Source organism: Alligator mississippiensis, chromosome 8 (genome assembly GCF_030867095.1).
Source record: "Alligator mississippiensis isolate rAllMis1 chromosome 8, rAllMis1, whole genome shotgun sequence".
Classification (NCBI taxonomy): domain Eukaryota; kingdom Metazoa; phylum Chordata; order Crocodylia; family Alligatoridae; genus Alligator; species Alligator mississippiensis.
Window position 1 is genome coordinate 36,533,320 of NC_081831.1, and position 15,131 is coordinate 36,548,450.

The following is a 15,131-nucleotide window of genomic DNA, read 5'->3' on the forward strand; positions in this document are numbered from 1 at the left end:
TTAATTAGCACTGCTGATCAACTGTGCCATTTAACCCACCCCACACTAATTAGTCCTTCCCAAGCAGCACACTGAGGTACTCTACTTCTGGTTTAGGAGGCAGCTTGCATTGAGCAGTGCTATGTATCTGAGGGCACCTAGTCATGGTAACAGTCTGCTATATAAACGTAGTCTGAGTGACTTGGGAACCTGAGGTACATTTGCACTGTGCTGGCAGCATGCTCTGGTTGGGATGCCCAGAAGCATGCCCTACCCCTGCACTTCCACTTGCATGCCCAAGCCCATAAATATGGTGGTGAAACCTCCCTGGGAGCAGCCCCTTGCACTCAGTCTCCTGACTTCAAGTGAGCTTGGCATGCTCAGGGGCTTGCTAAAATATGCTGCTGCCACAGAGACTTAACTAGGAAGTTCTGTGCCCTGAGCAGTGATGACATATGGTACAGTAGCCACAATTAGGTTGCTGGCAGCAATGTGGCAGCAACCAAGAGAACAATGGCAGTGGCTGCCATTTGTGCACCCCTCCCCAAGGCTGGTGCCTCAGTTGTCCTCCATTAGTTATGCTACTGGCCAGAGACATACACTTAAGTCCTATTGCAAAAGGACTTGAGGTTCCCTCATGTCTCATTAAAGTCAATGGCACGTAAGCAGCTTTGGAAATGTTACTCCTAATATCCAACAGGAGATGCTAAGCAAGGGAATAGAGGAGTTGAATTGATGACAGAAGAGAAGAATTACTCACTCAGGTCATATACAAGGAACAAGGCACTCATGCCAGCCTGCTGGTGCTCTCCCACTTTGCAGTCCACTCGCCAGATGCCCACATGAGATGGGTACATTTCCACTGTCCCAAAGACACCTGGTTCAAAAAAGGGTGGGAAAAGAAGGGCAGAACAAAGGATTATTTTTCTTAGGTTGCTATAGGATAAGCTGCTGCTACTTGCACCCCGGCTGACAGACAGCTTCATTCCAGCTAATGATGGGCTGACTCTGCTGTCAGAGGGCTGATTGCATTAGATTACCTACAGAGGAAAGTAGTGCTTAAGGTGAGACAAAGTGCCAGAATCTATTCCTAAATCTTAATGGGTGATTCTTCTGCTCTATTCAGCTTTGTTCAGGCCTCAGTACTATATCCAGTTTTGGGCCCCAGACTTAAAAAATGATGTGGACAAACTGGAAAGAGTCCAGCACAGAGTGACAAAAATGATTAGGGGCCTGGGAAGCAAGGCTTATGAGGAAAGACTGAAATAACTAGGGTTATTTAGTCTAGAGAAGAGAGGGCTGAGGGGGGGGGTTACAGAGAGGAAGGAGATGGGCTTTTCTCTGTGACTGTAGGTGCCAAGGCTAGGAGAAATGGCTTTGAGTTGAAAGAGGAAATTTTGGTTGGAAATTAGAAATAACTTTTTGACTATGAGGGTGGTTGAACACTGGAACAGGCTACCTATAGAAACTGTGGAATCTCCATCCCTGGAAATTTTCAAGAGCAGGTTAGAAAGACACTTGGCTGGATTAGCTTACTCAGGGATGATTCTACCTTGAGCAGGGGGCTGGACTAGATTACTTTATGAAGTCTCTTCCAGCCCTGCTTTTTTATGATCCCATGGTTCTACGCAATTCAGTGGAGTTAGATAGGAAACAAGTTTGGCCCAAAAAGTCTCCTGTATTTGATACATCATCGTCATCATCATTATCAGAAGCAGCAACAACAACATTCCTTTAACACTCAGGACCCCAGTGTGGAAATAAGTTTAACCAGGCCTCTTACTTGACTAAGAGGAGAGACAAAGAGAGAGAAAGAGAAGATAAAAGATGCTAATGCTGATGCGATGTGTTTTAAAATGTTCTAAGATAAGGAAAAACCTTCATGCCTTGTTTCGTCTGTGTGCAGATGTTAACCTCCTACTTTCCAGGAACCAAAACAAAAAAACACAACACTGATAGCTGTTCCCAAAACATAACGTGTTTGCTGAAAAAGTAAACTGCTTATGTGTGACAAATGAATGATCAACATCTTTCTGTTTCTCTCAAGGTTGCTTTGTCTGAACCCTGCATCTTTTCTCACTGTCTAAAGTATAAATACGCTTGTAAACTTGTAGAGGTCAGAGTTCCTTTGAGAACCCTCCTTGTGATCACCTGTATAGCTTTAAATAAGCCTAGATGGCTCTGCCAATTCTAATACAACCACAACGTGAAGTTTGATTTCTTCCACACCAGTCAGAGACCAGGACACTATTGTGCTAGGAGCTGTACAGAGAACAAGAATATTCAAAGCCAGCTAGGGGTCATGAGCTATTTGCCAATGCAGTGTACAATGTCTGATGCTGTGTTGGTTCTGGGCCCATGTTTTTCAGTCTGAGGCATTTTTTTGCTTAGCTATACCATAATTCTATGCTGGCTCCTTGTGCAGAATTATCACGGTGCATCACCTCCTGGTAGCAGATGCTAGGCTATTGGTGCACCCATTTCTTCCAGCTCTCGGAGACCATAAAAACTAAGGAGGCAGTAGTCATGGGGGACCTAAACTACCCAGACATCTGCTGGGAGACGCAGATAGCAAAGTCCCACCATTCACACAGGTTCCTATCCTGTGTACAGGACCTCCACCTGACACAGGAGGTACACAGTCCCACTAGGGGGAATGCCTTACTGGACCTGGTATTGGCAATGGGGGATGAGATGGTAGGGGACCTACAGATCGGTGGTCACCTGGGGGATCACCAAATAATAGAATTCATCATAAGACTTTGAGTGGGTAAGGTAACTAGTAGGCTGAAAGTGCTAGACTTTAGGAAAGCTGATTTCAATGAACTCAGGCGATTAGTCAAGGACGCACTGCAGAGTAAGAGATTTGAAGAGATGGGAGCCCAGGAAGGGTGGCTGTGCCTTAAGGAAATGATCCTTCAGGCACAGAGGGAGACGATCCCGATGCAAGGAAAAAGAGGGAAAGGGGCCAGAAGGCTTCCTTGGCTGACCAGAGAAATCCAGAGCAGCCTACGGGCTAAAAGGGGAGCATATAAAAAGCGGAAACAGGGAGAGATTACCAAAGAGGAGTATACCTCCTCTGCTCGCGCTTGTAGGGAGGCAGTTAGATGGGCCAAAGCTACCATGGAGCTGAGGATGGCATCCCAAGTTAAGGATAACAAAAAATTGTTTTTTAGATATATAGGGAGTAAAAGGAAGGCCCAGGGTGGAATAAGACCACTACTGAATGGGCAGAAGCAATTGGTGATGGACAGGGGGGACAAGGCTGAACTCCTCAACGAGTTCTTTGCCTCAGTGTTCCTAAGCGAGGGGCAAGACAAGTCTCTCACTGGGATTGTAGAGAGGCAGCAGCAAGGTGCCAGACTACCAGGCGTAGACCCTGAAATGGTGCAGACTCACTTGGAAGAACTGGATGCCTTTAAGTCGGCAGGCCTGGATGAGCTCCATCCGAGGATGCTGAAGGCACTGGCTGACGTCATTGCACAGCCACTGGCAGGAATATTTGAACACTCGTGGCATACGGGCCAGGTCCTGGAGGACTGGAAAAGGGCCAATGTGGTCCCCATTTTCAAGAAGGGGAAGGAGGAGGACCCGGGCAACTATGGGCCAGTCAGTCTCACCTCCATCCTTGGCAAAGTCTTTGAAAAAATTATCAAGGCTCACATTTGCAAGAGCCCGGCAAGAAAAATTATGCTGAGGGGAAACCAGCACGGGCTCATAGCAGGTAGATCATGCCTGACTAATCTAGTCTCTTTTTATGACCAGGTTACAAAACACCTGGACGCAGGAGTACAGGTTGACGTCGTTTACTTAGACTTCAGGAAGGCCTTCAATATGGTATCCCACCCCATACTGATGAACAAGTTAAGAGGCTGTGACTTGGATGACTACACAGTCTGGTGGGTGGCGAATTGGCTAGAGGGTCGTACCCCGAGAGTTGTAGTGGATGGGTCGGTATCGACCTGGAAGGGCGTGGGCAGTGGGGTCTCGCAGGGCTCGGTCCTAGGACCGATACTCTTCAATGTCTTCATCAGCGACTTGGACAAGGGAGTGAAATGTACTCTGTCCAAGTTTGCGGATGACACAAAACTGTGGGGAAAAGTGGACACTCCGGAGGGCAGGGAACAACTACAAGCAGACCTGGACAGGTTGGACAAATGGGCAGAAAACAACAGAATGCAATTCAACAAGGAGAAATGCAAGGTGCTGCACCTAGGGAGGAAAAATGTCCAGCATACCTACTGCCTAGGAAATGACCTGCTTGGAGGCACGGAAGCGGAAAGGGATCTTGGAGTCCTAGTGGACTCCAAGATGAACATGACGTCTGCTGGGAGACACAGATGGCAAAGTCCCACCACTCACGCAGGTTTCTAACCTGTGTACAGGACCTCCACCTGACACAGGAGGTACACGGTCCCACTAGGGGGAATGCCATACTGGATCTGGTACTGGCAACGGGGGATGACATGGTAGGGGACCTTCAGATCGGTAGCCATCTGGGGGACAGTGATCACCTAATAATAGAATTCACCATAAGACATCGAGTGGGTAAGGTAACTAGTAGGGTGAAAGTGCTAGACTGTAGGAAAGCTGATTTAAATTAACTCAGGCGATTAGTCAAGGACGCACTGCAGAGTAGGAGTATTGAAGTGATGGGAGCCCAAGAAGGGTGGCTGTGCCTTAAGGAAATGATCCTTTGGGCACAAAGCGAGACGATCCCCATGTGAGGAAAAAGAGGGAAAGGGGCCAGGAGGCTTCCCTGGCTGACCACAGAAATCCAGGGCAGCCTAAGGGCCAAAAGGGGAGCACATAAAAAGTGGAAACAGGGAGAGATCACCAAAGACGAATATACCTCCTCTGCTCGTGCTTGTAGGGAAGCAGTTAGATGGGCCAAAGCTACCATGGAGCTGAGGATGGCATCCCAAATAAAGGACAACAAGAAATTGTTTTTTAGATATATAGGGAGTAAAAGGAAGGCCCAGGGAGGAATAGGACCCCTGCTAAATGGGCAGAAACAATTGGTGACGGACAGGGGGGAAAAGGCTGAACTCCTCAACGAGTTCTTTGCCTCAGTGTTCCTAAGCGAGGGGCACAACAAGTCTCTCACTGGGGTTGTAGAGAGGCAGCAGCAAGGCGCCAGACTACCACGCGTAGACCCTGAGATGGTGCAGAGTCACTTGGAAGAACTGGATGCCTTTAAGTCGGCAGGCCCGGATGAACTTCATCCGAGAGTGCTGAAGGCACTGGCCGACATCATTGCAGAGCCACTGGTGGGAATATTTTAACGCTCATGGCGCACGGGCCAAGTCCCGGAGGACTGGAAAAGGGCCAATGTGGTCCCCATTTTCAAGAAGGGGAGGAAGGAGGACCCAGGCAACTATAGGACAGTCAGTCTCACCTCCATCCTTGGCAAAGTCTTTGAAAAAATTATCAAGGCTCACATCTGCGATAGCCCGGCAGGACAAATTATGCTGAGGGGAAACCAGCACAGGTTCATGGCAGGCAGATCGTGCCTGACCAATCTAGTTTCTTTTTATGACCAGGTTACGAAACGCCTGGACACAGGAGGAGGGGTGGATGTCGTATACTTAGACTTCAGGAAGGCCTTCGATACGGTATCCCACCCCATACTGGTGAACAAGTTAAGAGGCTGTGACTTGGATGACTACACAGTCTGGTGGGTGGCGAATTGGCTAGAGGGTCGCACCCAGAGAGTTGTGGTGGATGGGTCGGTTTCGAGCTGGAAGGATGTGGGCAGTGGGGTCCCGCAGGGCTCGGTCCTTGGACCGATACTCTTTAATGTTTTCATCAGCGACTTGGACGAGGGAGTGAAATGTATTCTGTCCAAGTTTGCGGATGACACAAAGCTATGGGGAGAAGTGGACACGCCGGAGGGCAGGGAACAGCTGCAAGCAGACCTGGACAGGTTGGACAAGTGGGCAGAAAACAACAGAATGCAGTTCAACAAGGAGAAATGCAAAGTGCTGCACCTAGGGAGGAAAAATGTCCAGCACACCTACAGCCTAGGGAATGATCTCTGGGTGGCACGGAAGTGGAAAGGGATCTTGGAGTCCTAGTGGACTCCAAGATGAACATGAGTCGGCAGTGTGACGAAGCCATCAGAAAAGCCAATGGCACTTTATCGTGCATCAGCAGATGCATGACGAATAGGTCCAAGGAGGTGATACTTCCCCTCTATCGGGCGCCGGTCAGACCACAGTAGGAGTACTGCGTGCAATTCTGGGTGCCGCAATTCAAGAAGGATGCGGATAACCTGGAGAGGGTCCAGAGAAGGGCCACTTGTATGGTTAAGGGCTTGCAGACCAAGCCCTACGAAGAGAGACTAGAGGAACTGGACCTTTTCAGCCTCCGCAAGAGAAGGTTGAGAGGCGACCTTGTGGCTGCCTATAAGTTCATCATGGGGGCACAGAAGGGAATTGGTGAGGTTTTATTCACCAAAGCGCCCCCGGGGGTTACAAGAAATAATGGCCACAAGCTAGCAGACAGCAGATTTAGATTGGACATTAGGAAGAACTTCTCCACAGTTAGAGTGGCCAAGGTCTGGAACAGGCTCCCAAGGGAGGTGGTGCTCTCCCCTACCCTGGGGGTCTTCAAGAGGAGGTTAGATAAGCATCTAGATGGGGTCATCTAGACCCAGCACTCTTTCCTGCCTATGCAGGCGGTCGGACTCGATGATCTATTGAGGTCCCTTCCAACCCTAACATCTATGAATCTATGAATCTATGAGTCGGCAGCGTGACGAAGCCATCAGAAAAGCTAATGGCATTTTATCGTGCATCAGCAGATGCATGACTAACAGATCCAAGGAGGTGATACTTCCCCTCTATTGGGCGCTGGTCAGACCACAGTTGGAATACTGTGTGCAATTTTGGGCGCTGCACTTCAAGAGGGATGTGGATAACCTGGAGAGGGTCCAGAGAAGGGCCACTCGTATGGTTAAGGGCTTGCAGGCCAAGCCCTATGAGGAGAGACTAGGGCACCTGGACCTCTTCAGCCTCCACAAGAGAAGGTTGAGAGGCAACCTTGTGGCTGCCTATAAGTTCATCATGAGGGCACAGAAGGGAATTGGTGAATTTTTATTCACCAAGGCGCCCCCGGGGGTTACAAGAAATAATGGCCATAAGCTAGCAGAGAGCAGATTTAGACTAGACATTAGGAAGAACTTCTTCACAGTTAGAGTGGCCAAGGTCTGGAACGGGCTCCCAAGGGAGGTGGTGCTGTCCCCTACCCTGAGGGTCTTCAAGAGGAGGTTAGATAGGTATCTAGCTGGGGTCATCTAAACCCAGCACTCTTTCCTGCCTATGCAGGGGGTCAGACTCAATGATCTATTGAGGTCCCTTCCGACCCTAGCATCTATGAATCTATGAATCTATGTCAGTCTTTTCCAGCTGACAAATGCTCATAGGGTAATTTTGAGAGTGAGGTCAGTTTCCTGCACCCTTGTCATCTCTTACCAGGATAAAGGTTGTAGATTCCCATTGAATACTCCTGGTTTTTCTTGACACTGAAGAGCTGCCCATGGAAATGGACTGAATGGATGTCCTCAGTGCTGCCCATATTCAGTAGGTGCCATCGGACTCTTTGGTGTTGAGCCACTGCCAACCCAGGCAGTGTGTCCATCATGTAGCCATTGATAGCTAGAGGAAAAGACCACAGTTGCGACACAGTGGGATAAGGGAGTGGTTAAAGTTTCTACTCAAGAGCAGCCACAATGGAGAGGGTTGGGATAATGGCATAGGTCACTCTTGGGACAGAAACAAGGTGGTGGGAAAGACATATGACTCTGAAGCTATTGAACTAAAGCTCAAACAGATACTGCTTTAAAAATCATCTAATGCAGCATTTCTGTTCTGGTACATGAGCCTCTTGGCAGACAGTGGGAGGAGCAGGAGTTCTTACCATGGAAGGAGTGGTTCCTTTTGAAAATAGGATCATCTGGTTGGACCTGGCAAGGGGGTTGGCAGTTCCTCTCCATGTTCTCGGTGAAGTACCAGCTTTTTGTCTCATCAAAGATGGTGAATAGCAGAGAGAATTCCTGCACGGTCAACTGCCGTCCAAAGGCAGAGCTCAGGACACCAGGGCGGCAGATAATCAGTGGCCCAATCAAGCCAGAGTGCAGATCCTTCTCCTGGGCAGGGATAAAAAACAAAATGTAATGTGAGTGGAGAGCTTATCTCAGTCTTACCATGGATGCATTAGTAAAGGAACTTAAAACCAAACAGGAATCTCCACTATACCATGATATAAGTCTATGGTGCTCTGCTGTCAGCAGTCCTGGTCACCAAATCTCAAAAAAGGAGATTGGGGAATAAGAAGAGGTACAGAGAGGGGCAACAAAGATGTTCAAGGATATGAAACCGCTTCGATGTGAGGGGAGACTGAAAAGGTGGGAAAGGAAATGACTGAAGGGGCATGATAGATAGCTAAGGAATCATGAACCATGTGAATAAAGTGAACTGTTATTCTCTCTGTCTTTTGTACAAGAACTAGGGGGCACCCTATGAAATTATCCAAAAGCAGGTTAAAAACAAACAAAAGGAAATACTTCTTTATAAAATGCATCATTCACTTATGAAACACATTACAAAAATATAACCAGGTTTATAAAAGCATTAGACAAATGTATGGAGGTTGGGCCCTGCCGGCTATTAAACACAACAGTCAGGGATGCGAAACACTGCATCTGATGAAGTTGTTGCCTGCAAAAGCACATGCCTCTCCAAACCAGTCAGTCTCTCAGGTGTCACTCTGCCCTACAGTCTTAACCCTATGATTGTTGGTGTCTGGAAGCATGTGACAAGAGATGGATCACTCTACAAATACCTTGCTTCTAACACTCTTCCTATAAGCTACTTCTTGACACTTTTCGAGACAAGCTATAAGGCTAGTTGGACCTTGGGCTTGATCTGGTACGGCAGTTCTTCTGTTATTCACCCCCTGCTCCAACCCCAATACTGTGAGAACTGCTCTCTCAGGACAAAAAGCTCCATCAATGTCAAAGAAATATCTTGTAGCTTTAGGGTTTGCCAGGTACAGAGTATGCCCACCAGCCCCCTGGGGCTGGCATGGAGGAGGGGGGCTAGAATTGTGGCTGAGGCAGCAGAGGTTCCTCATGCCAAGGTTCTCCACCTACCAGGTTGGTGTTGGAAAAGTAGGCCCATGCCTTGCAGTCAAACTCATTGCGACTGGGTGCCATCTGGGAAGGCACCTTCCAAGAGTATTCCCGGAGCTCGCCAGGCTGCACTGCCTCCTTGTTGCGTGTCTTATCTTCCACTGAGCCCTCCGTGTAGGGCTGGAGGTTGGAATGGAGGGAGTAAGGCCGGGAAGCCAGGTTCTTGAACTTAACCTACATGATGGGAGGGAGCAGAAGAAAAGAGAGGCATGAAGTGCCTAGTGTGGGACAAAGGACATGAGCCCAAGGCAAGGGGCATGGGAGATGCCTCTCACTAAGGAGGCACTGGTTATTCCGCTCCCCTCACAGCCTCTGCCTGTACGCCAGACCCGTCCTGCTGCTCTTCTTTAGGGAAAGCTCGGTGGGCCTGACCCTGATCTCAGCTGTGCGTGGGCATCTCCTGCTGGAGTCATTGGGAAAAGCACAGGCATCTCCATAGGCAGGATGATTATTCTCTACATGGTCAGATTTGAACCTGTTGTGCCATCCAGATGCAGGTCACCCCTTCCCACTGCCTTTTTTTTGCTTCTATCAGGCCTTTGGCACCTTGCTTCTCTGCCATCCTGGCTCCAGCATGAGACACACAGGCAGAAGCCCGTTGTGCCCCTGTTGAGCCCAGGGACCCCCATGGACCCGCAGCGCAGCCAGAGGTAGGTGAGGCCCACAGCGTGGGAGGGACCTAGTCAGCTGCGGGGGAGCTGAAAGGAGCCAAGGAGGGTCAGCACCCCTCTCCCCCTAGCTCCTACTTTGCCCAGCCACCCAGGGAGCCACGCAACCAGGACGCACAAACAGGCGCACTTCTAGGCCCTGCACACAAGTTAGTGCGGGAGTTCGTGCAGGAGGGTGAGCAGGAGGGCCCCGAGACCCTGACAGTGAGCCCCGAGGGAAGGCTAGCACAGCAGTAGCCAGCCTAGCACTGGTACAATACAGATGGCCACACACTGCACCCTGAGGAGACCTCGCCCCTGGCACCTCTGAGCTCTCCACCCAGACGGAGCCCACGGTTTTGGGCTCTGCGCAGACCGAGCCTCCAGCTCTCGGCTGCAGGGGCTGCCTGGCATGACTCCAGGCACATGGGACTGGGAGCATGGCCACCATCCCTTGCAAGGTCTGCTCCACTTTGGAGACTCTGAGGCATCAGACAGAGGAGCTCCAGACCGCAGTCCAGAGACTGCGTGCCATCAGGGATGGTGAGCAGGAGATTGACTCCTACTGCCAGGCCCTTTACCCCAAGAAGGCCAAGGGTCAACCAAGATCATCTTGCAGGACAAGGGAAGACTTGAAGATCTCCCACCCTGTCCAGCCAGGGGTTTGGACCAAGGTGGTCAACGGCCCCAAGGCTCGCTGCACCAGGGTCCCCTCCCTTCTGGAGCTCTGCAACAGGTATGAACCTCTTGCAGCCCCAGTAGAGCCTGCTGAGCTGCCAGCTCCTGCAGGCAAGGGAGGACCACTCACAGCTACCATCCCTGCTCTCCCTAAGACCACACGCAGAGTGGTCGTTGTGGGAGACTGCCTCCTGAGGGGGATTGGGGGTGCAATCTGCTGCCCCGCCCCCTTAGCCCAGGAGGTCTGCTGCCTGCCGGGGGCCTGCATCTGGGACATAGTGGAGAGGATCCCAAAGCTTATCCAGCCCTCCGACCATAAGTTCCTTATCCATGTAGGCATGAATGACATGGCTTGGAGCAATCCCAGCCAGGTCGTGAGTGGCTACAGAGCTCTGGTAGCGGAGCTCAGGAGCTTAGGTGTGCAAGTGGTTTTTTCCTTGATCCTCCCAGTTACGAGTCATGGGCTGAGGAGGGAGAGACAGATCGAGGTAGTCAACCAAAGACTGTAGCGCTGGTGTCATCATGAAGGCTTTGGCTTCCACGATCACAGTTCAATCTTTGATGAGAGAGGCAGTGGTCTGCTGGGAAGAGATGGCCTCTACCTCACTGCACTGGGGAAGAAGCTCTTCTCAGCCAGAATGGCTGACCTGCTTGACCGGGCTTTAAACTAAGTCTGCCAGGGGATGGGTGGACAACCGCCAAAGCAAGCCCACTAGGCAATCACTATAAAACCAGCAGGACAGGGCACCCAAGGGAATCCACTCCTACCCCAGCCCTGGAACGGTGTCCTCCTGGGAGTGCAAGGAAGCCTAGGGCTTCCAATGGGACGCTTACGTGTCAGTACACCAATGCCAGGAGCTTGGGAAACAAACAGGAGGCACTGGTCCTCCTGCTAAACAAGAATGACTATGATCTCATAGGGATAACAGAGACCTGTTGGGACTCCACCTATGACTGGGCCACAGGTGTAGATGGCTATACCCTGTACAGGAGAGATCATGCAGAAAAAAGGGGTGGAGGTGTAATCCTCTATGTCAAGGAAAGCTACCCATCCCTGCAGGCTGACATTGGCACCTAGGGAGGATGACTAGAGACCCTCTGGTTTAAAATACATGGGGAACGTGGCACAGGGGGCATAATGGTAGGAGTCTACTACAGACCTCCAAACCAAGAACAAAAGCTCAACCAGGAATTTGCCAGGGAACTGGCTAAGGCTGCACACTCTCAGTGCATGGTTGTCACGAGAGACTTTAACCACCCCGACATCTCATGGGAAGAGCACTCGGCCAAATCCGAACAGTCACAAAGCTTCCTCACGTGCACAAGCTCTACCTCACTCAAGAAGTCTGTGGACTGACAAGAGGTAAAGCACTGCTGAACCTGGTACTGGCTAAAGGGGGTGATCTAGTCAGTGACCTAAGAATCGAAGGAAAACTGGGAGACTGTGACCATGAGCTGATCACTTTTATTATCCTTCGCAAAGCTGGCAAGTCAGTCAGCAATGCAGAAGTCCTCAACTTCAGGAAAGCTGACTTTGATAAGCTCAAGAGGCTTGTTGTCAAGGCCCTAAGGGGCCATGACTCAACAGGAAGGGGAGTCCACCCCATCTCGGAGGAGAAGTAGCAAAAGAGCACAGCAGCCCCCTTGGCTCAGCAGGGAACTCGTGGACCTCCTACGCCTAAAAAGAGAGGCTTATAAAGGATGGAAGACAGGAATCACCACAAAGGAGGAGTATTCTGTACTGGTCCATACCTGTAGGGAGTGAACCAGGAAAGCCAAGGCTACAACCGAACTCCAAATGGCTACACACATCAAGGACAATAAAAAGTCCTTTTTCAGATATGTGGGGAGTTGGAAGAAAAGCAAGGGTAACATTGGACCCCTGCTAAACCAAATGGGACAACTGACAACCGGCACCCAGGAAAAACAACCTGCTTAATAGCATGATGCAGGGTGAGGGTGAGTTTATACTCGTCATCAGTGTAGACCTTGTAAAGGAGCACCTTGAGAGGTTGAACACCTTCAATTCAGCTGGTCCTGACAGACTGCACCCCCGAGTACAGGGGCAATGCATAGGGGTACACGCAGGTGCATGTGCACCCCCTGAGTGTGGAAGTGCACCCCCTGCAGGCAGACTGCGAGCAGTCACCACTCACCACCCTGCTGCCCACACCGCCAGTGGCATCTGCAGGCAGTCTACGATTGACAGTGGTGGCTGTGGGTGGATGCCGACCTGAGCCACCGTGGGCATGTGCCGTTCATGCCTGAGTACTTAAGGACCTGGCAGGCATCATAGCCTAGCCACTAGCAAAGATATTTGAAAACTCGTGGCACTCAGGTGGAGTACCTGAAGATTGGAAGAAGGCCAATGTGGTGCCCATCTTCAAGAAAGGGAGGAAAGTAGATCCGGGAACTACAGGCCAATCAGCTTGACCTCAATCTCTGGAAAGATTATAGAAAAAAATATCAGAGACCATTTGCGACAAGCTGGCTTGCATCCATAGATGCTTCTCAAGCAAATCTCAGGATGTCATCCTCCCATTGTACTCGGCCTTGGTAACACCACAGCTGGAGTACTGCATCCAATTCTGGGCTCCACAATTCAAGAAGGATGTGGAGAAGCTTGAGAGAGTCCAAAGCTGAGCCACACGCATGATCAGAGGGCAGGAGAATAGGCCTTATGATAAGAGACTGAGAGCCATGGGACTCTTCAGCCTGGAAAAGCATAGGCTCAGGGGTGACCTGGTGGCTGCCTACAAGTACGTAAGGGGTATGCATCAGGATCTGAGGGAATGTTTGTTCACCAGAGTGCCCTAAGGGATGACAAGGGTCAATGGTCACAAACTCCTCCAAGGCCGTTTTAGGCTGGACATAAGGAAAAACTTCTTTAGTGTCCAAGCCCCCAAGGCCTGGAATAGACTCCCTCCAGAGTTGGTGCAAGCACCTACTCTGGAATATTTTAAGAAACATTTGGACACTTATTTTGCTTGGATCCTTTGACCCTAGCTGACTTCTTGCCCCTGGGGCAGGGGGCTGGATCCAATGATCTTCCGACATCCCTTCGACCCCTAATGTCTATGAAATCTGTGAAATTTCAGGATGATGCTGCATCCCCCTCCTGGATATTAAGATGCCCTCCAAAGTCTCCCTTTTCCTACATGCATGTAATGAACACAGGTCCATTCACACAGTACTGAGGACCATGCTTGAACTCACCTGGCAGTGCCATAGGAAATGGGCCCCAGCCTGGCTCTCTGCTGCCCACACTGGCCAGCAAAATTCATATGGTCAAACTGTTCAATCTGAGGCTTCGTCTGTATGAGGCAGTTGTACCAGTTTGACCAAAAGTGTAAATACAAATTTACCAAATCACTGCAAACTCCTGTGTGGATGCTTTAATTTCAGTTTAGCTCAAGACCAATGAGACAAGTTTCAGGTAAACTGAAATAAGTCTCTCCAAAATAGGTTCCATGGGGGTGTCTGCACTGGTTTATCAAGATTAATTTAAAAACACTTTAAGGGAAAGTGATGCCATTTCCCATACAGACAAAGAGTTCGCAACTCCCTACTTAACTTGACTCCAGTCCAGTGCACACGGATCTTTAGTGACAGTGGGATTTGGGTGAGATTCTATCCGAAGACCATACACCTCTAAGGGGAGTCATACTGAGCCCCTGTCTCTTCCTTCCCCCTTTCAGCCCTCTGTTCCTCTTTGCAAGCTCATTACATCCGGGGCTGTGTGGATTTTCTAAAGACTGCTCTTTCTATCAGGACAACCTAACAAGTTAGACCCTGATCTGCTGGGGGACTCTGGGTGAGTCCCATCCTCTGCCTATGTTGCCCATTTCTCCAGCCAGTTTTCATTAAACTGTAAGCTCTTTAGAGCAGAAACCCTGTGCTGCTATGGGTATGTACAAGTGCAAGCACAACAAGGCCCAGAGCTCAGTGGGGGCCTTTGTGTACTATAAGCATACAAATAAAAATCCCAAGAATATTTGAATATTCTTGCCACTAACTGCTACTAAGCCCATATAAGTATCATCTCTGAAAAACTGATTCCAAATTGATTTACCACAATCCTGTCATCCTGTTCCGCCCTGATGTATGGCCCCAGGATTCCCAAGTGCTCATCCAGTTCTCCACGAGGCAGAGGCTGAGTGAAAGATTCATCCAGATACTCTTGGAAAACAACCTTCCGATACTGCTTAACAGCCTTCCTCCAGCGAGTCCTGGGACCCCTGCAAGGAAGAGGGAGGTCAGGCCAGTCCTGACATTGCATTGTGTGAAGACTTCAATCAAAGACACCAAGCAGAAGGCCTGGCTCAGAGACATCTGAGCATGGGTGTGTCTGCACATGCATTAGATCCAGGAGCAATTTACTTATGAGTAAAATACTCGCAAGTAAGTGCTCCCAGGCAGGCATCTACACATGTAGGGAAGTGGAAGCAGATTTGCAAACTGCTCTCTTCCTGGGGTCCTGCAATGGGTCCCTGCTGCCACCAGAGGGAGCTCTACGCTCCCCTGGGTGCTAGACCAGGGGGTGGTCCAGAGCACAGGACCAAGAGACAGCTGTGTCCCGGCCAGGGCTGGGACATTGCTCCCTGCTGCCAGGGTGAGGACAATGTCTCCCTGCC

The 15,131-nt window shown here is 50.0% G+C and overlaps 1 protein-coding gene across 1 annotated transcript in view; it reads right to left on the reverse strand.

Annotated features, from left to right (window-relative positions):
* Positions 1 to 15,131, reverse strand: part of F8 (coagulation factor VIII) — a 105,293-nt gene that overhangs the window by 20,167 nt on the left and 69,995 nt on the right. The window contains exons 15-19 of the mRNA XM_019481905.2: positions 14,570 to 14,735; positions 9,134 to 9,346; positions 7,900 to 8,128; positions 7,455 to 7,637; positions 740 to 856 (exon numbers count right to left, since the gene is read on the reverse strand). Of these exons, the coding sequence (XP_019337450.1) occupies positions 740 to 856; positions 7,455 to 7,637; positions 7,900 to 8,128; positions 9,134 to 9,346; positions 14,570 to 14,735 (908 nt within the window). The remainder of the gene's footprint in view (positions 1 to 739; positions 857 to 7,454; positions 7,638 to 7,899; positions 8,129 to 9,133; positions 9,347 to 14,569; positions 14,736 to 15,131) is intronic.